The sequence below is a fragment of the Phascolarctos cinereus genome, unplaced genomic scaffold (assembly GCF_003287225.1).
Source record: "Phascolarctos cinereus isolate Bilbo 61053 unplaced genomic scaffold, phaCin_HiC Scaffold_2;HRSCAF=192, whole genome shotgun sequence".
NCBI classification, from domain to species: domain Eukaryota; kingdom Metazoa; phylum Chordata; class Mammalia; order Diprotodontia; family Phascolarctidae; genus Phascolarctos; species Phascolarctos cinereus.
Genome location: NW_027555625.1, coordinates 274059104 through 274078574, shown reverse-complemented (window position 1 = coordinate 274078574; position 19471 = coordinate 274059104). Strand labels below are relative to the sequence as shown.

The 19471-nt window shown below is 43.8% G+C and overlaps 1 protein-coding gene across 3 annotated transcripts in view; it reads left to right on the top strand.

Moving 5' to 3' along the window:
* The window catches only part of GNAO1 (G protein subunit alpha o1), a 253740-nt gene that overhangs the window by 226393 nt on the left and 7876 nt on the right, over nt 1-19471 (top strand). The window contains exon 8 of one of the 3 annotated variants that reach the window (XM_020965567.2): nt 4996-13527. The exons of the other annotated variants lie outside the window; for them this stretch is intronic. Coding sequence (XP_020821226.1) covers nt 4996-5183 — 188 coding nt within the window. The 3' untranslated portion in view covers nt 5184-13527. Of the gene's footprint in view, nt 1-4995; nt 13528-19471 lie in introns of those variants that run through there. 3 annotated transcript variants of the gene reach the window in all.

Genomic DNA, 19471 nt, shown 5'->3' with positions numbered 1-19471 from the left:
CCTTAGAGGCAGCAGGAATAGACATAAAGGTGAATTTAAAACATCCCTGGAAGATGAAGACCAGATTGCAGGGCTGAGCCACAAAGTTTCTGCTCCTCAAAGTTATCACTCTTCTTTATACTACTAACCCTGACCTGGAAATCCAGCTGTGGCCCCAGCCTCTGGGCTGAATATCTGCAAACCTTCTCTAATAGAATTCCAATGAGACAAGGTTGGGACTAAAAAGCTGATTTATTAAGAAATTACAGAAAGAAGGAAAATAAAACAAAATAAGTCACGGAAGATCAGAGCTACTGTAATATAAAGAGATAGCAAGAATCTTCCGTTTAACCTTGTCTAACCCTGTCTGCAGTCTTATTCTCCACCTTGGTTTCTGCAAACAGCTCCTAGCAAAAAAAAAAAAAAAGGTGGGCGAGGTGGGGGTGGAGAGTACTGCTCCTGCTTCCAAAAGAAAATCATTTCTTGGAAAGAAAAGACATCTTGCAGGTTTCAACTCTGCACTCCTAGGAAGCAAAGAAAATCTTTCCCTCAGCTACCTCAAGTAGCTAGGGAGCCCAACAGAAGAGTGCTGGACTGGAATCTAGAAGCTTTCAGCTCATAATCCTGCTGCAGACACTGAGCAGCTGTGTAACCTTGGGCAAATCACTTAACTGCTCTCAGCCTCTGTTTTCTCATCTGTAAAATGGGGATAATGATAACAAGGTTGTTGTAAGGGCCAAATTAAATAGCATATGCAAAGCACTATATCAACACTTATTATTGTTATCATCATCATCATATTGTTATTGTCATTATTATTGTTATGACCTCCAAAACTCCCTCCCCCAAAAAAGTTTCTTCATTCCTAGGGATAGCAGTGTTAGCTTTCAATGAATGAATGACCATTTATTAAGCACTGAACAGTAAGTGTGTAAGCACAATGCCTAGCCAATAGTAGGCACTGAATAGCGCTTACTGAATCTCTGGAAGTGGTCTGACCAAGGGAGAATCTCCTTATTTCTGATACCTGTACCTCTCCTAGGGGCATCTAGGTGGGGCCCAGGCCTGGAGTCAGGAAGACTCCTCTTCTGAGTTCAAATTGGACCTCAGATACCTACTAGCTGTGTGACCCTGGGCAAATCACCTAACCCTGTATGCCTCAGTTTCCTCATCTGTAAAATGAGCTGGAGAAGGAAATGGCAAACCACTCCAGTGTCGTTGCCAAGAAAACCCCAAATGGGGTCGCAAAGAATCTAAAACAATGTAAAATGCCTTACCTGAGGTCACATTAGCTTTTTTTGGCTGCTTATTGATTCACATTAAGCTCACAATTGACTAAAATTCTGAAATATTTTTCAAACTAATTGCTGTCTAAAAATGTCTCCTCCATCTTTTACTTATGAAGTTGACTTTTTTGAACATTAGGGAAAGATTTGGGACTGGGAGGTGGGGCAAAGGGGAGAAAGTCTCTTCAATTTCCTTTTCAGTGATCAGAGAAGCAATATGGTGAGGACAGAGAGCTGGCCTCAAAATCAGGACAGAAGGCCTGGGCTCAGCTCCCCATCTGACACATACTGGTGTGATCCTTAACCTCTAGGTGCCCCAGCTGACTTTCTAACACTCTAAGTTGCAGAGTAGGTGCTGAGCTGCACCTACATGGATATAGGAAGTTTCCACACCTTCAAGTTCCCTTTACCAGTGAAATCATGGCCCTAGTCACTATCCCTAGGGCAAAGGCTGACATTTATGTTTATCAGATTTCATCTTATCAGATTCAGTGCAATTCAGGCCAATTTGAATCGCAACTCAATTATCCAGCTTATTAGCTATCCCTCCCAGCTTTGTGTCATCTGCACATTTGGTCTATGCCTTGATCCCAGCACTAAACACCAAGAGGTCAAGCACAGATCCTTGGGGCACTCCATTGAAGACCTCCTGCTTCAGGAAATCAAAACGCTAACAACTTCTCTGAGGCTCACCATTCAACCAGTTCCAAATTCATCTACTTTAATCATCATCTTACCCACATCTCTTCCATCCCTTTAATACTCCCCTCTAGAATCTTGCTAGGGACTGAAGGCAAGATCACTGCCCTGTAACTCACAGACTCTCCTTTTTTTGAAAATTAGAACATTTGTCATTTTCCAGTCCAGCAAGAGCTCTTCGAGGCTCCATGATCTTTCACAGATATCATGGACCCCGGTTCAGCAGTCACATCTGCAAGTTCTTTCAGTCCCCAAGGGTGGATTTCATCTGGAACAGGTGATTTGAATCTACCAAAGGCAGCTAGGCACTCTCTTCCTCTCTTGGGTTCACTTCCCAATGAGCCGTTTTTGTTCTGTCCTTTTTCATCTAAAGATCATTTTCCTGTGTAGAAAAAACAGAAACAAAGTGAGAATTCAGCAACTCTGCCTTTCTCTTGTAAGTTATCATCATCCCATACACTGGTCCTATGCCTTCTTTGCACTTTCTCTTTTCCTCAATATAGTTAAAAAAAAAAAACCAATTCTAAACAAAACCTGTTTGTTGTCCCTAGCTTTCCTTCTCAACCTCAACCCATTCTGAGCTTTCGCACTCCCGGGACTAGTATTCATCTCCTTTTCCACACCCTTGCTTCCATTTTCTGTGTATATCTTCTTTAAAAATCTGAGGTGGTGAGTGGATTTTTTGTAGATCCATAATTGGATAACTTCTGGTTTCTTCCTCATAGAATTGTTTCCCTGTGTGTCATCAGAAATTCCCTCTTGAGATTTTTTTCTGTCTCTTCCTGGGCCGACTTCTACAGAATTTCAGCATATAGCTGGTTTTCTCTTATGCCTGAGAGGTTTAGGCACATTCATGGTGCTTGATCCGGGTTCCAGAACTGATAGTTATACCTCCACTTATTACCATTTACCTCTCTTGGTACCCAAAGCTGCTTTTTCTCTCTCTAAAAGCACTTGCTTCCCCCTGCCCAAACAAAGGTGCTTCCCCCTTTCTTATTTAGCCTCTTGCTAAATAAGAACTCTTCATCATTTCCCAGAGAAGCAAAAGGCTTAGATAATCTGCATATTTGATAAGGAATTATTTGTATTCTTCCTGCCAATCAATTTAAATGTGGCAAGGGCCAGATTGAAAAGTGGTGGAACAGGTGACCAACAGTATCAATAGCATTCAATAAACATTTATTAAGTGACTACTGTGTTCACGGCAGGGTGAGATAAAAAAAAAAAACAAGAAGAATGGGTGTGATAAGTCCCTATGTTCATGGAGCTTACAGAAGTAGAAGACACCAACACAAATAACCATAATACACAATTTTGTTACCAATGCATTAAAGAGTTACAAAACAAAGTATTCTGTAATGGTCAAATGTAATAGTCCTTGCTGACTTGGGCAATCAAGGAAGACTTCTTGGATGAAGTTGCATTTGAGTTGGGCTCTTTAGAGAAGGTCTGGAGAAAAGAAAAAGGAAGGACATTCAAGGTAACAGCTTATATAGCTAATACATGGCTATATAATTTATGTGGTCCTTACTGTATGCCAGGCACTGTGCTAAATGCTTTACAAATGTCATTTATTCTCGCAACAACCCTGGGAAGTAGACGCTAGTACAGTATACCCATGAGGAAACTGAGGCAGACAGAAATTAAGTGACTTGCCCAGAGTCACACAACTCGAAAGTATCTGAGGCTTGATTTGGACACAGGTCTTCCTGTCTTGAAAAAACAGCATGAAAGAAAGAGTTAAGTATTGTTCCTAAGACAAAACTCTATCTACTTTCTTGGGGGTGCAGATTGCATAGAAATGGAATAATGTAAAATGAGTCTAGAAATAGGGAGATACTAGATATTGGAGGGCCTTGAATGCCAGACAGAAAAGTTTATATTTTATTCAGTAGGGTACTTCAAGATGGAATGGGCTGCCTTAGAAGGTGGTAGATTCTGCCTCCCTGGAATTTTCCAGGCAAAGACTGAAGGACCATTCACCTGTCACCAGCATTGTAAAGGGAATTCTTTTTTTTTTTTCTGGTATAGGTTGGACTAGGTGTGGACTGAATTCCCCTCCGAACTCTAACATTCTGTGATTCTGTGTCGGTTTCAGGGCAGAGAAGTGATTGACATGACCAGATTTACACCCAAAGATTAGTCCAACAACATGTGAAGGATGGATTGGAGGGAGGAGAAAGGGGAGAAATGGGAAAGATGTGTTGGGAGACTATTACAATAATGCAGGTGGGTCATCCCAAAGGCCTGTACTAGGCTGGTAGCAATAGGAACGGGGAGGCGAGAGCAGACGTAAGAGACTTTGCAGAAGTGTGATCAACCTCTCTCACCTCTTGGTATCCCTTCAGGGCTCCGTTTAGGTGCCATCTTCTCCCAAATAAGACCTTTCCTGATCCCCCCAGTTATTAATGCTTCTCCTGCCACACCCTACCAGAATTACTCTGTATTTACTTATCTATGCACATGTTGTATCCACCAGTAGAAGGTAAGCTTTCTGAGGACAGGGATGGTTTCATTTTGTCTTTATATCCCAAGTACCTTGCCCATAGTAGGTTTTTAATAAATGCTAGTTGAATTGAGTTGAATTGGAAAGTCAGAGAGAATCTCAAGGCTGTAAACATGGAAGCCAAGTTGAATAGTGGTTCCACAGGCAGGAACAGTGAATTCAGAAGGAGGAGCAGATTCAGGGAAAAGGTAATGAACTTGGTTTCATCCAGGTGATTGTAGAATCTTCTCTTCTATTTACAAACAGAAGAGGTTCTCATTTCTCTGGTGTGAATTAGGCATGGCCTTGTCTGAAGACAGAGGGATCAGTGACATGGCATCTTAAGGAATGTTCAAGGGCTAGGATTTTATTATCTTCATTATCATCATTGTAAAGGATCTGATTAAACCAAGAAAGACACATACCTGACTCCAGTTCTCCAGGAGACGACCATCTGTATGCGCTGGTATTAACACAATTCATGATAGCAGGACTTGTAGTTGTCTCCAAGTGGGTGACTTTATTCTGTCTCTGTTTCTCTTCTAGGCCCCAATTCCTTCACTGAAGCTGTGACCTACATCCAGTCCCAGTATGAGAATAAGAACAAGTCAACCAACAAGGAGATCTATACACATATCACTTGTGCCACTGACACCAATAACATCCAGTTTGTTTTTGATGCTGTGACGGATGTCATCATCGCCAACAACCTTCGTGGCTGTGGACTCTACTGAGCCCTTAGGCCCCCAACCTATCCCTGAGACCTCCCCAGCCCTGTTCAGCCTCCCTGGTCCCCTTTCCCTTTCACTCCTTGGAACAAGAGTGTCTATACCATTCACATTACTCTTCCTCACAAAGAAGGAAGAATAGAGGGAGTGGGGTGAGGGAATGGAAGGAGAAAACTTCCTATCCCAACCCCGTTACCCCCTTCAAGGCACATCACGTCCACATTCCTCTCCAAGCCTTTGTTTTTCAGATGTAGGAATGGCAGCCAGGATTTGTTGTAACTCGTGGCAGGGCGAGGGTGCCAGAACAATGTGGGACTAGGAGGGATTGAGAAGGGGACAAGCAACGAATCCATGCATCTGCCTCCCAGGCTCACTTTTCCTAGTTTAATCTATTGAAATGTGTATGGTAAAGGTGGCCTCTTTGGGGCTTCAAATTGGAAGGATACAGGTTTCTTGACGACTGTTCTTGCTTTCTGGGTCTTCTTCAGTTGGTACAAGTTTTCCAAACTCCTAAGACAGGGTCTAGGCCTAAGCAAGCATCTCTCTGGTGGGGGTTTCTTCTTAGCTGCACCAGTGGTGGTCCCTGTGTTTGAAGCAAGAAAGGGTCAGGACCCATGAGGGATACTGACCAAAAGTAGAAGCAACTGTTCTGCTCTTTGCTCATATCTCTCCCCTGGGGGCAGCATTGGTGCCAAAGCCCAGGATGAGCTGACCTTCCTGGAGCCCATCAGACCATTAGGCAAAGTGTTCAGGGTTTTGGGCCATGCCTCCCCTCTCTTCCTTCCTCCTCCCCATCCACCAAATACAAGTGGTCTAGATTCCTCCCCAGGACCTCAGGCTCTTGCCCATTTGCTCCCCAGGAGATTGTACCACCCCTCTACTACTGGTCCCTATGACCAGTCATCAAATGATTTCTGTTCCCATCTGCCTCCACCTCTGGGTAGAATCATCCACATTGACAGCCCCTAATGAGGAAGGGAAGATGATAGGGGAGAGGGCAAGACAAATCTGTGTGAAATGTTGGGGCTCTGCCTTCTCTCTTGTACTCCCTTCTGTCCTTCCATGGTACAAGATCCTGGGAGGCTTCATGGACTCCCATCTTGAGAGTTCAGTCTATAGCAGCTCTGTATGCGGAGGGGCATGGAGTAGAGTTGAGAAGTTGCACAGTTGAGGAAAGAGGAAATCAAGGAAGAGGGCAAAATGGAGAAAGGAAGGAGTGTCCACTTAGAAAAAGCAAAGGATCCTGAAGGGGTTATAGTGGAAGCTCCAAGTCCTCTGGCCATTTTTCTAGTAGTATTACTAAAGCCCAGAGGGAGCTGCTTTTCCCTGGGATTGTTTTCTCCCCTCATCCTATTCCTAGGGAAGTTGCTTATAGGATCTTGGGGCACTAGGAGAATGGAGGAGAAATGAAATCGTCTTGAAATAGTGGTTCATGAAAGTGTTCTGGACAGCTGTTGGCAGTGGCTTCCAAGGGATAGGTGCCCTATACTTCCATAGGAGCATATGGACCTCCCTGTGCCCAGCCGAGAAGCATGGACAGAGCATCACACCCCACCTTCATCATCCTAGTGTTGTCATGGGAAACCAATGAATTAACCACCAATCTTTCCAGGCTTCTGTTGAATAAGGGATGGAAAGGGAGGAGGACTGAGCAAAGACATGGTTCATAATCCCTACAGAATTCTCCCTCCCGCTGGAAAGGGAGGAGTAGCTGCCTAAGCTAAGATGTAAGGCATTCCTAAGAAGTACCTAGAAAGGACCCACCAGTACCCAACTCTCCTGAAGAAAAGACTTGGTCAGGATGCCACAGCTTCTTTCACTCAGCCAAGTAGTCAAGAACTAGGACCTAGGGGCTGGGAGACTTGATCTGTCTTGGAACTTTCTCATCTTTCTAATTCTGGAACCTTCTTCTGATCCTGACACACCTCAGAGAGTGGGTTCAGTGGAAGGCTGGGAGCTCAGTTAGTGAGGAGAATGTTGGCAGCAAATGTATCCCTGTAGGTGACATGACTGGAAGTCAACTCTTGGCCATGGAAGCATCTTCCATATTCTCTAGGCCATCTTCTGTGTCACTGACACAATGGAGCCCTACAGGGCCAGCTAATGACATTTAACCAGAAGATCTGGAGATTGGAATTTGCCCCTTCTGGGTGGTTGCTGCTGGTGGCTAAGTGTTGTATGCAGTCCAGCTGTGTCACAATACAACCTTGTATCATGAGTCCCAATCTTCCTGCTGCTATAGAAATATGCCAGTCAGCAGCTGAGTAGTAATTGCTCTTTGGGAGAAACATTTCACTCATATCCTCTCTTCCAGGGACCAAAAGCCTGGATTTTGCCCATTGCATGATTCAAGCACTCCATTCTGAAGGGAGGCAGCCCCAGAAAAAGCCCCCAGAGAACCAGGAATGCTTTCCCCTAGTTCCTCTGTATTTGATGAGATGCCCTTTGGCCTCTCTCATGGCCTTACTGGTCTGATTTGGAAATAGTAAAAGGAGGAGCTGCCAGGAAGTGGTGACTGTTGGTCTCCGGGTAGCTACCTCAGTGCCAAAATGCCGTGGGCCTGTTAGCTGAGAAGAGTTATTTCTCAATATTTCTCCTCTGCCCTCTCTCCTTCACCCCTGTGTTGTGCTTATCTGAACCCTAAGGCCATACAGTGAGTAGGCACAAAGCACAAAGAAGAAAGTTAGCATTGACCGGATGCCTGAAATTACTTCCCCTTTTCCCTCTCCCCACCCCCATAGGCCCCAATACTTTTGTCACTAGCATTTTGTCCATTGATAACCTGAGTGACATTTCTAAAAACCCATCTAGTGTTAATAGCTCCTACACAGGGCAAGGCTCTACCATAGGGCTTTGGGGTATTGAAGAGAAGGTGGGAGAAGACAAAATGATGGCCAGTTCACTTAGCATCTCACCTCCATGCCACTGTCTGTCAGTGTGGTCACCAGGTTCATGAGAGCCCAAGAGAAGCAGTGTGGCGTAGGAGGAAAAGTGGGGAACCCAATACAGAGACCTGGCTTCTGCTCTTGGCCAGTCCAAGGCAAGCCACTGCCTTGCTGTGCAGCTTTGGGCAAATCTCTTCCCTTCTCTTGGCTTCATTGTCCTCATCAGTAAAAGGAGGCAGTTGGACTAAAAGGAGCCCTAAGTCCCCTTTCTGCCTTGACCTTGTATCAGTTTGGTGTGGTAGATAGAGGGGTTCAAGTCTCACCTCTGACATATGCCAGCTATATGACCATAGGCAAGCCACTTAATCTATGAGAACTCTCTAAGATTTAGTTACAGATGAGTTCCCATATCTAGAATACCAATAAAATCACTGTTCTGGACCCAAAATGATGAATTTGCCTGGCTTTCTGTGCAGTTCCTCTCCCAGCCTTCCTGGGCTGCTATTCTAACTACCTTCCCCATGGACATTTCCAAGCCCCTCACTGGAAACACAGGAAGCAGTGAAATGAGCTCCGGTTCCAGAGTGAGGAACACTGGTTTGGACTCCCCATCTCTAGGCCTTTGTCCCTGTGTGTGACCTTAGGCATGGTACTAACCTTCTCTGGACCTCAGTTCCTTATTTGGAAAATGAGGTTGGATTAGATGGTCTCTGTGGTGCTTTACCCCTCCTTCCCATGATCCGTGCTCCCTTTTCCGAATCTTTTAATTTCACTCAGTTATAACTTCCAGGACACCCCCACCTCACCTCTACTCACTCCTTTACTTTGTGGCCACTAGTTTCACTGGCTCCTGGGCCCATCCAGTCCAAGCTCTGGTAGAAAAAGGTGTCTAGTGACTGTCAGATAGCCTGGCTTTGTTTCCCAGGACACAAACACCCACTTAATAACTCAGTAATTACCCCCCTCACCACAGACGGTATAATTACATACTCTGGCCTGGGAGGAATAATGACAGTGGTGCTTGGTTGTTTCTGTCATCAAAATCAGTGTAATCACAAGAGCCGGAGAACACCATGTGGGCCTGTCCCAGGGGCCTGGAGCTAGCTCCAGGAGCCAGCATTACCCTGTGCTGTGTGCCCATGGCTCCCTTAACAGACTCTGGCACTGTAATTACCAATAGTTAGTGACACGGAGTCCTCCCAAATTCATGGCGGTGACGTTTCATGAAGACAGATTACCTACCACTGTCCCCCACTATGGCTGAGGGCTGAATGCAAGAAGCAAGACTTGTCCTTGTCACTCTCACGCTCCCTGAAGGGGTGAACGGTTCCAGGGTGTTCCCTCTCTCATGGGGATTGGTGATTTTCAAAAGATGAGTTTGGAGAGGCCAATTCTTGCTTAACCAAAAGAATGACTCTCTAATGGTAGCATTTCAGGCCCCATACGGGCCAGTAGAATAAAGGGAATTTTTTTTTTAATCAGGGAGACCTTTATAGTCAACAGTATACTGGAGCCAGGTACCATAACATTGTTAAATTTTCAGTGGGAGCATTCACACTTCAGAAATCTGCAAATGCTAGAAATCAGGGCTTGATTTATTTTTTTTTTTGGTTGAATGTCACTCTAGACTTAAGAAAGCAAAGGAGAAAATACTGATTATTCAGATTAAACTTAAAATTGTGTCCTGTGAACATTTTTTTTAATTGGAGAGCTGATTGTTACACATTTACTAGCATACCCTTTGCTTGCAGTGTTCCTCAGAAATTTATTAAGCTTCTTATGGGCTCCTCTGTTAAATGAGGAGGTTAGTCTAGATGATCCCTGAGGTCCCTTCCAGCCCTAGGTCAACGATTCTATGACCTATGACACTGGGTAGGTGTCTACCTTCTTGACCTGCTTGGCCCCTAATATGGTATAAGAGAAGAAGCACCTCTGGTGGAAGGTGTTCTGAATCTGGAGTCAGAGGACCTGAGTCAAACCCCATCTCTGATGTTTACTTAAGACTTGTGTAACCCCAGGCAAGTTATAACCTCTCTGGGCCTCAGTTTCCTCATCTGTAAAGTGAGGAGGAAGTTAGACTGCAGGGCCGCAAAGACCCCTTCTACTATAGATCCTTTGAGACATCAATACATACTAACTATGGGGCCTTGGGTAAGTTGCGCAACTCCCTGGGCCTCTATTTTCTCAGATGATAAAGGAAGAGATTGAACTAGACGATCTTCAAGGTTTGACATTGGTTGGTTTTGATCAAGTCCCCCGGCCCACGAATTTTAGCTCATCTGTTTGGATTTTCTTTAGGAATGCTTGATTGGAGCACTATTGTTTTGGAATGGGAAAGGTGAGTGAATAGAGCGAAATATGGGGGTGTATTAAAGCCAGTTCCCACCAGAAAGCCAACTGTTAAAATTTTAGAGTGAGCATTTGTACCTTGGAAATTGGCAAATGATCAGGGATCAATTTATTGTTTTGTTGGTTGTCTAGACTTAAGAAAGAGTTGGAGAAAATGTTGATAATGCAGATTAAAATCAAAAGTGTGTTGTGAGTACTTTTTTTTTTCTTCTGGAAAGCCGGGTGTTAAACAAGCACTCCTCTAGAAAGAACTTGGAGATTTGCCCATAGTTGCCATAAGAGGAAGGGGACTTCTATGTCTTTTTCAATATCTTTAAAGCATCTTTCTAAATTAGAACTTAATTTAGAACCAGTCCACTCTTACCTCTTACCGCTCACTTCCTAACCCATGACCCACGTAGGAAAGTAGGTGAAACTAACCCTTTTTTTAAATCAGCTTGTCCTGGGCAATGCCTCCTGGCAAGATTGCTCTAAACCTGGCAGTAGCCTGTGGGAGCCACAGGAGGTTAGTTTTCTGCCCAGAGTGTTGAATGAGTGACACCTGAGTTAGTTGGTAAGTTAGGGGATTCCCCAAAGCTGTGAAATGAGGGTCTGGAGATGAGCCCAGCTTCTTGGGGGCATTCAGGGCTTTTGGGCATTAGGTCTTCGGCAGTGGGGATGAAGACCAAACTAACTACAGAAATCAGCCAGCTTCAGGTAGTTGTCTAGCCATGCAGATGGGATCGAATAGGTAAGTCATTGTGAGCTGGGAGGTAAGAGTTAGAGACAGTGAAAGGGAGGTGGGGGCTAAGGAATGCTATTGGCCTGTAGTTTGTGAAGGCTTTTATCAGCACCACTTCACCCAGTGACCCAGTCTCTACCAAAGTCCTTTCCTTCTCTCTGCACATCCCTTACTGGAGGAGTCTGGTTTCTGGACAAAGGTCAGAATCCTTGGGAGAGAACAAGAGTTGACTATACCTCACCCTGAGGAGGCCCCAGGTACCCTTTCTCTTTCTCCCAAGGGGATGAGCCAATCCAACCTCCTCTTCCTGCCCTTCAATATGCTAATCAAGGGGTGAAGCTCCAGACCCCTCAGACCACTCCTGACTCTGCATCTGAAAGACAGTCCAGTGACTGCTTTCAGTTTTGGTGCTGTTATGGTGTTTGATGTTCTTATCCACCCATGCCTGCAGTCAGTCATGTTTCACAGTGTGATATTATTAACTGGGCTTTTTTGGGCAAGAAGCCAGACATTCTCATTCAGTCATGGACTCATCTTTCTTCTGTCCTCCCCGCTGCCATTGCCTATCCCATTCCTGGCTATTTTGGCAGCATGCCTGAGAGATGGCTACTGGATCTCTTAGGATGTGGGAACCCCATAGCTGCTCGAGGGTCCCCTAAAATTCAGGAAAGGCATCAGGTATGAGTCTTGACCCTGGTACCTCTTTATTCATGCTGGGTAACCTGAGAAAATCTAAAATTATCTATTAATAGAATGGAGAATCCTATAGCAAGGATGACCTCCAACGTGGTCTCATACGGCCATTGGCTTCCGCAAAGTTCAGTTCCTAAGTTATCCAACATTGGTTTTGGAGATCTCCAAGGTTAGTGATTCCACAGGGTCCAAGTACATTCAAGTAGTTCTGTCTAACCCACATCCTGCCTGCTGTCCATTTCCTCTTCCTCTGTTCTGGTACGTTTCTTAGCATGCTCCAGAAATAACCCATCATTTCCATGAGTATTATTATGAAGTCACTCCTGTCTTCTTTCCTTTGGGCTAAATAATTCCAGGCCCCCTCATGCTTTTCAGAAGGCAGAAAGGGAGTTGGAGATCTAGTCTTCTTGCTCTTTCTTGGCTTTTCTCTGGTTCTTCATGGAGTAAGTATCCTCCAGCCTACTCACTGGTCTCACAGGAGGACCAGGAGCCAACACAAGAAATCCAGAAACCAATTGCAAAGTTTCAGAATGTGGGGAAGTGTTGTAGAACTGGTTTCAATTCTTGCAGAGACAGTAGATTCTAAGTGTGTAAAACAGATACTTCAGTGAGCATATTCTGTCCAGGCCAGCATGTCTCTGTGCTGGGGCACTTGAAGGAGTTGACCATCCAAAATGGAAAGGACAAAGTTGTAGTCTGAGGGAAATCAGACCCTCGAAAGATCAACTGAAAAAGGATGTAGATGAGAAAGAAATGCTTAGCACTGGTAGTTATCTAGAAACCAAGTTTCCTGTTGCTCTCTAGCATGTGGCCTCTGCCTCCCCACCTCAAGATGAAAATTAGGAGTTCACTTAATAACTGCACTTGGGATTCCTTGCTGCACAGGTCTCCTTCCCTGGACAGCTCTTAGCTCTTAGAGCAGCTTCCATCTCACAAAAGGTGCCAACCAAAAGGCCCTGAAACACCAGAAGAGGCAGGGAAAAGGGAAAAAAATCATTCTTCATTCCAAAGCTCAAAGCTTTTCACTAGGCCTGTTCTGTACATTAATCCTAGCCTCTAAGTGGAAAAAGAAAAGGAAAGGATGTGGCCAGGAGAGGGTTCCCTCTAAGAAGGAGCTGTTCTCTCCCACCCTCTCATGAAGATCAGCCTTAAGCTAATGTCTCTCTCCTTTCTCAGCGAAGGCTGGCAGTTTCATTAACCAGAGGCAGTTTTCTCCTAACTCCCCCCTGCCCCATTTCCTCTCTCCATCTTTCTCTTCCTCAGAAATCTGCTCTCAATCTGAGCTTTCCTCTGTACTTTTTCCTTTCTCCACTGTTCCACAGTGCAATAACAGGTCTAGTGTGGCCATGGGGAGAGTCCCTGCCATCTTGTCATTGGCTTTCTCCACTTGCTTCTCTACCACTGGTATTCATCACTCAGTCAGGCGACACAGTCCATCTTCCCACCAGGAACACAAAACCCCACGCAACTGATGGAGTTTCCCTTCTGGTGCCTATCTCACTCTTTGGCAAAGCCTTTTCTCCTTTGGGTGCAGTCTTGCCCTATCCACCAGCACCCCCACCCAACCTGTATTAACTGTAATTTTGTAAGAAGAGTGACTCTTTGGTTTAATAAATCCTTAGTTACTGTAATAATTTATTGGCTGTCCGTAATGTATTTATTAGTCCCCACATGTTAATAAAGTGCCAGCTCTTTCCTAGCATGATCATGTGTGTTTGTGCTCCCTCCTCCCACATCCCCCTTCTCTTCTCCAAAACAGCCTGATCCCTGGAAAGTCTCCAACAGGGTCCTCCTGGTGAGATGCCTGGTCCACACATGTCATTCAGCCATTTCCTCATACAGATGCAAGCAAGACTGGAGGCGGTATCAGGATAGTCAGAAGAAAACTGACCTAGAAGACAAAACCTGGAATCAACCTGACTCTGCTCAACAAATATTTGTGTGACCTTAAGCAAGCTATTTGGCATCTTTGGGCCTCAGTTTCTTCATCTGTCAACTTTTTTCTTCAAGAAGCTACAATTTCATCAATGTGGGTAATTCTTCCACCGATATAGATCATAACACCCTCCACACCTCTGTAGTATCACTTGTGACTATGGCCATCACTTGGCAGCTGGTCTTCTGAGGATGGGCCTCTCCAGCTGGTGGCTGGTCTTCTGAGGATGGGCCTCTCCAGCTGGTGGCTGGTCTTCTGAGGATGGGCCTCTCCAGCTGGTGGCTGGTCTTCTGAGGATGGGACTCTCCATCTGGGATGACAGCCACGTAGTTTATCCTCCGTCCAGTTATTGGAGCCTTGCCAGCATGGTAGGACCTACTTGGCAGAGCCTTAAGGAATCTAGGGTCTCTTCCCCACCACTCCATTGTTTATACATATATACATACACATATATACATATACATATACATATACATATACATATACATATACATATACATATACATCTTTCTTACCTCACAGGGATGTTGTGAGGATTAAATGAAATAATGGATACTGAAATACTATGGAGTATTAATTGTTTTGTAATCAAAATGTTCTACCTAGTGATTGGGGGGACAGGGTGTTACCATCCTTATTTAGACATTTGGGACAAAAAGCCCTCCCTAGCCTGTCTTTTAGCCTAACTTTTAGAGTTTGGATGGGTTGGTTTAAAGGTGTATGTCTGTTGACCATTAGTAAACAAGAAACTAACTGGTGAGATGATTGAGTGTCTTTGAAAACCAATAACTGCAAAACCTCTGTTTAAAATGTTTTGTGTATATTTACATCTGCCTACTTACATGTGCAAAAAAGTGTTAGACCTATGTCTTTTTTCTCTGTCTCTGCCTTTCAGTAGGTCTTGCTGTGACCCTCATTTTTCTCAACCTGCAGCTGTCTCCTACTCCCTACTTTGGACCACCCCCAAAAAAAACAAGAACCCAAGTGTCTAAGTACAAGGAAAAATAATCTGAGTCGTCATCATAATTTTATTAAGGAGGGCTTCTGCTCTGTCCCTGAAGAAGAGGACTGCAACATAAATGGGGGTATCCAGAGGTTTAGGGGAGATGCTAGAGCCTGCTCCTAGATGGCAGTTTGGATTTTAAACTCAAGGTAGCCCATGCAGGCACCCTCCAATCATCAGGAAAAGGGAAAGACTTTTGGAGCAGGGTTATCCAAATGTGCAATGGAAATAGGGTTGGGTGAGAAGCTCTAGATTCTTTCTAACATCAGATCCCACTGGCATGATGTCTGAAATGTTGTGAACAGAGAGATTGGCTTTGGTGAGGTTGCTTCCTGCATTAATTCTTCCTATCTATCTATACTTGTGAGGTCCCTGTCCTGAGCTCCAGCAGACTGAGTAGGCCTGAAACAGACAGTGCCCCAACTTTGGCTCTCCAGAATGGTTTTCATTGGTGGTTTAGAGCAGCACTTTAGTAAGGTGCATGGATTGGGGATTTTCTGTGGGGTGGGGAAAGAGCCCAGACCCTAAATATTTTTTAGCCCTCTGCAAGGTAGATATTGATTTTGTCCAGTGTTCCATACTTAAGCAACAAAGCAACCTAGTGAAATATGAAATTTAGCTATGTTCCAATTGATGAGACATTTCGCCTTCTAAGGTGTGGTCCTCAGGCCTCATTTCCTGGATGGGTTCCATCAGCAAATGAGTCATTAATGTACAGAGTGGCTCCATTAGATTAATGGGCTCATGCAAATTACGGAGGTGTCCTTTCAGGAAACCTGAGAGTACAATTTACTGGTTGACTCTAGACAGGTAATAAGATGATACGACTTTTCTGAATTAGTCTATGGAGCAAATAGTGACTACCACTTATTAATGATTCCACAATAATGCTGAGTGTCAAATGAAATGACTCTACAGAGGTAGTTAAGAGCATAATATGCTTCTCCATAAGCTAGCATTGGCCAATAAAGATGTTGGACAAGATGATGTCATTTCCCTGATTATTTGGGCAATAAGGTAAATGTGCAAACAATTAGCGAAACAAAGGAACAACTGGTAAAAAAAATCTTTTAGAACCAGTTGTGACTTGAAAATTTTCAGTGGCTCCCTATTGCCTCCAAATTAAACTATAAATTCCTCCATTCAGAATTTAAGGCTTTCCTCAGCTCAATTTGACTCTAGTCTACCTATACAGATGATTTGCTATTACTCTCCTTCAACCATTTTAGCCAGATGGATTTACTAGCTATTTCTCAAACTAGACATGCTATCTCCAGTTTCTGGGCCTTTGACCTGGCTGTCCTCCCCACCCCCAACCACCTGTAATGCTGTCTCTTCCCTTCTCTTTTAGAATCCCAGGCTTCCTTTAAGGCTCAGCTCAGGTACCACCTTCTACGCAAACACTCTTCCAAATTTCCTACTTGTTCCTACTTCTTCGAATTAAGCTGTATGCACACATAAACACCCTCTCTACACCACACTAGAGTGTTAGTTCTAGGTTTTTTCCTTTCCTTTTCTTTTCTTTCTTTTTCTTCCTTTCTCTTTCTCTTTCTTTCTTTTCCTTCTTTCTTTTTTTTTTTTGGTCTTTGTATATCTCCAGTACTTTGCACAGAGGAGACATTTATTAAATGAACTGAAAGGAAGATTCAGGGTCACCTCCATGCCACAATGAGGTATCAGAATAAGACCTTGGATAGAGGAAACAGTATGATCATCTTTGTAAATCAGACACTTACTGCCAGGATGTATTTTCAGGCATTGCTCTTAGACAAGCTTTGTTACTGGTATCATCTCCTAAACCAATCATGATGGCAGCTCAGTTGTATGTCATTCTTTATGGTTTGCTGAGCACTTTTCTCTCCCCAGCCCGGAATAGTGGACAGTTATTGTTTTCATTTCCATTTTGAAGATGGAGGGGCTGAGGTGGGGCTGGGTGGGGTGGGGTGTCCTGAGTCTTAGAGACAGGATTTGAATGCAGGCCTCCTCCAGATTTTAAGTCTTTAGGTCATGTCATGCAGCTTTTCATTCAGAATAATTTGTCTATAGCTGTTTAAAGTGTTTGCTTATCTGTGGATGCTGACAAAGCTGCTCTGGGACACGGAGAAGATAAGGAACTTGGTACCCCCTTTTTCAACCTCAAGCTATTGTCACTCTGGTCTTTGTTCAAGAGTTTTAACTCATTTTAACCAGTTTAAATCTAATCCAAATCTCCAGCCCTGACCTTTGCTCTAAACCTCCAGTCCTGCAAGCGACACAGATCATTTCACCATTTAAGCCTGAGGCTAGAGGCCTCAAAATGGTGATGGTGAGATGAAAGGGGTGGAGAGAGGGGAGCCATCTGGTAGCTTCTAATTTTAACTAGTTCTTCTTGCTAAATTGTGTTATTTCTATGCTGCTGAAGAACTACAAGTGTTTTCAGTGTCCCCTAAATTTGGCACCTTAAGGCAAAGCCCTGATTGCCCTTCCCTAGTTACTGCTCTGTTACTCATGCAATTCTTTGGAATGATGCTAACTGTACAGAGGCAGCAGTAGATGAAGGGCTTCTGGATCACAAGTTCTAGCTAGAAAGGCTTCTTATTCTTTTTTTCATCAGGGTCCATCTGATTTTTTTTTCAATGTCTTCAGGAGAATTTTGTATTCAAGGATGTCATCCTTGTAGCATTTGAAAACGCCTATTTCATACTTAATAATGCTCATAAATCACATTTTTCCCTCCAAATAATTTACGTGAAAATGTTTCTATATGCTAAAATTTTGTCTCACAGTTTGCTGAGGTCCAAAAAAAAGAGAACTACAGTTGATGACTAAGAACAACAGCTAATATTTATCCAGCACTTTGAGGTTTGCAAAGCACTTGTTAACTCACTGATCCTCACAACCACCCAGGGAGGTAGGGGCTATCATTGTCCTCATTTTATGGATGAGAAAACGGAGGCAGACAGAAGTTAAGTGACTCACCCTGGGTCACACAGCTGTCTAAGGCAGGATTTTGCCTCCATGCCCAGTAATCTTCTCCATTGAACCGCCATCTTCCTGTAGCTTGCACATAGGCAGTGAGCTACAACATGTACATATTCAGGAATGGTATCCCCACTGGTTTAACAATATATTAACCTCCTAGTCTTGCAAGCTTCAACTCATGGCTGAAGTTGGGTTGGTGACTTTGCCACCAAAGACTGAATTAGAAGGAAACAATTATGAATTACATAAATGTAATACAGTGGATAGAGAGCAGGCCTTGGGATTAGGAAGACCTGGCTTCAAGTCTTGCCTCTGACAGATTAGCAGTGTGACCATGGGCAAGTCACTTAAGCTGTTGGCAGCTCAGGAAGCTAAATTAAATGTGCTAATCTATGTTGGCAGAGGCAGAGGAAATACCGGTTCCTTAACCATCCCACCTCCCAGCTACTCAAGTCAATGAAATCACAGGACCAGTAAAAAAAAAAAAATTAGTGGAACAATCCAAAATATAATTCAAGGCTCTACATTTCTATATGTTTAAACTTTTACCTTTTAATAAATAAATAAGACGTGCTATTTTCTCTGCCCCAAGCCTTTTGTTCAAACAAGGCACTGGTAAGCAACTTACTTCTAGTTTCTACAGGAATATAAATGAAGGCAACTGCTCTTGTCCATTCTGCTCCCAGACCTCTGAGGCCTAGTCAGGAAGACAGGAATATCTCTACCAACTTAATTTAGATTAAAAGTAACCAGAAAGGGAGCAATGAAAGGAGATGAGATAGTGCGATGGTAAGATCTGTTAAACCCAGAATCCCAGGACCTGAGTTTGAATCCTGCTCTGCCAGGATTAGCCTATGTGACCTTAAGCAAGTCAGTGATCCCTCCTCTGTAAAATGAGGAAGTTGAATGGGTTGGCCTCTGATGTTTCTCAAAGCCCTAAGGTGACAGTTCTATGAAGGCATTGAATTTTTACCTCGTGAAGATGGGCATGCTTTCAGGAGGCACCTTCCTTTTATAGTTTAGATCAGTACTGTAAAAGCGTACCTCTACTCTGGAGACATTGTGATCGTTTTATGTCATACGTCTTCCTATTTCATCATTTTTATTTTGGGGACATAAAGGACCTGGCAGGACCATGTGGACACTAAACATGCTATTATCATTTGTTGTTCTTTAAAAAATTATAATCTAAAATTTTTCCATTTTTCAAGGGAAATGATTGGTGTACATAATAGTTTGGATGAGGGAGAGTCTGGAGGCAGAGTTAGAAAGTTGTCAGTGCAGTATTTTATGTGTTAAATAAAGAGGAAGTAGGGTTCTGGCTAGGGCAGGTCTGATCATGTCACTACCATCTTGAACACAGGCAGTTGGCTATACACACTCAGTGTATACAAACTCCAGTGGCTCCCTATTACTTCTAGGATCAAATGTTAACTCTTGTTTGACGCTTGATGGTCTTCTTAACCTGGTTTTTCAACCTACCTTTCCAATCTTCTTACATATTATTCCCCTCCGTGATCACTGTTCTGCAAACACTGCTCTCCATCTCTGTCTCTCTACCTTTGCACTGGCCATCCCCCATGTCCAGAATGTAGTTTCTCTAAACCCCTGCCTCTAGGGATCCCTGGCTTCCTTCAAGACTTCGCTCAAGCGTCACCATCTATATGAAACCTTTTCTGATCCCCCCCTCATCTGCTAGTGCCCACCCTTCCCAAACTGACTTGTATTCATTTTGTATCTATAATA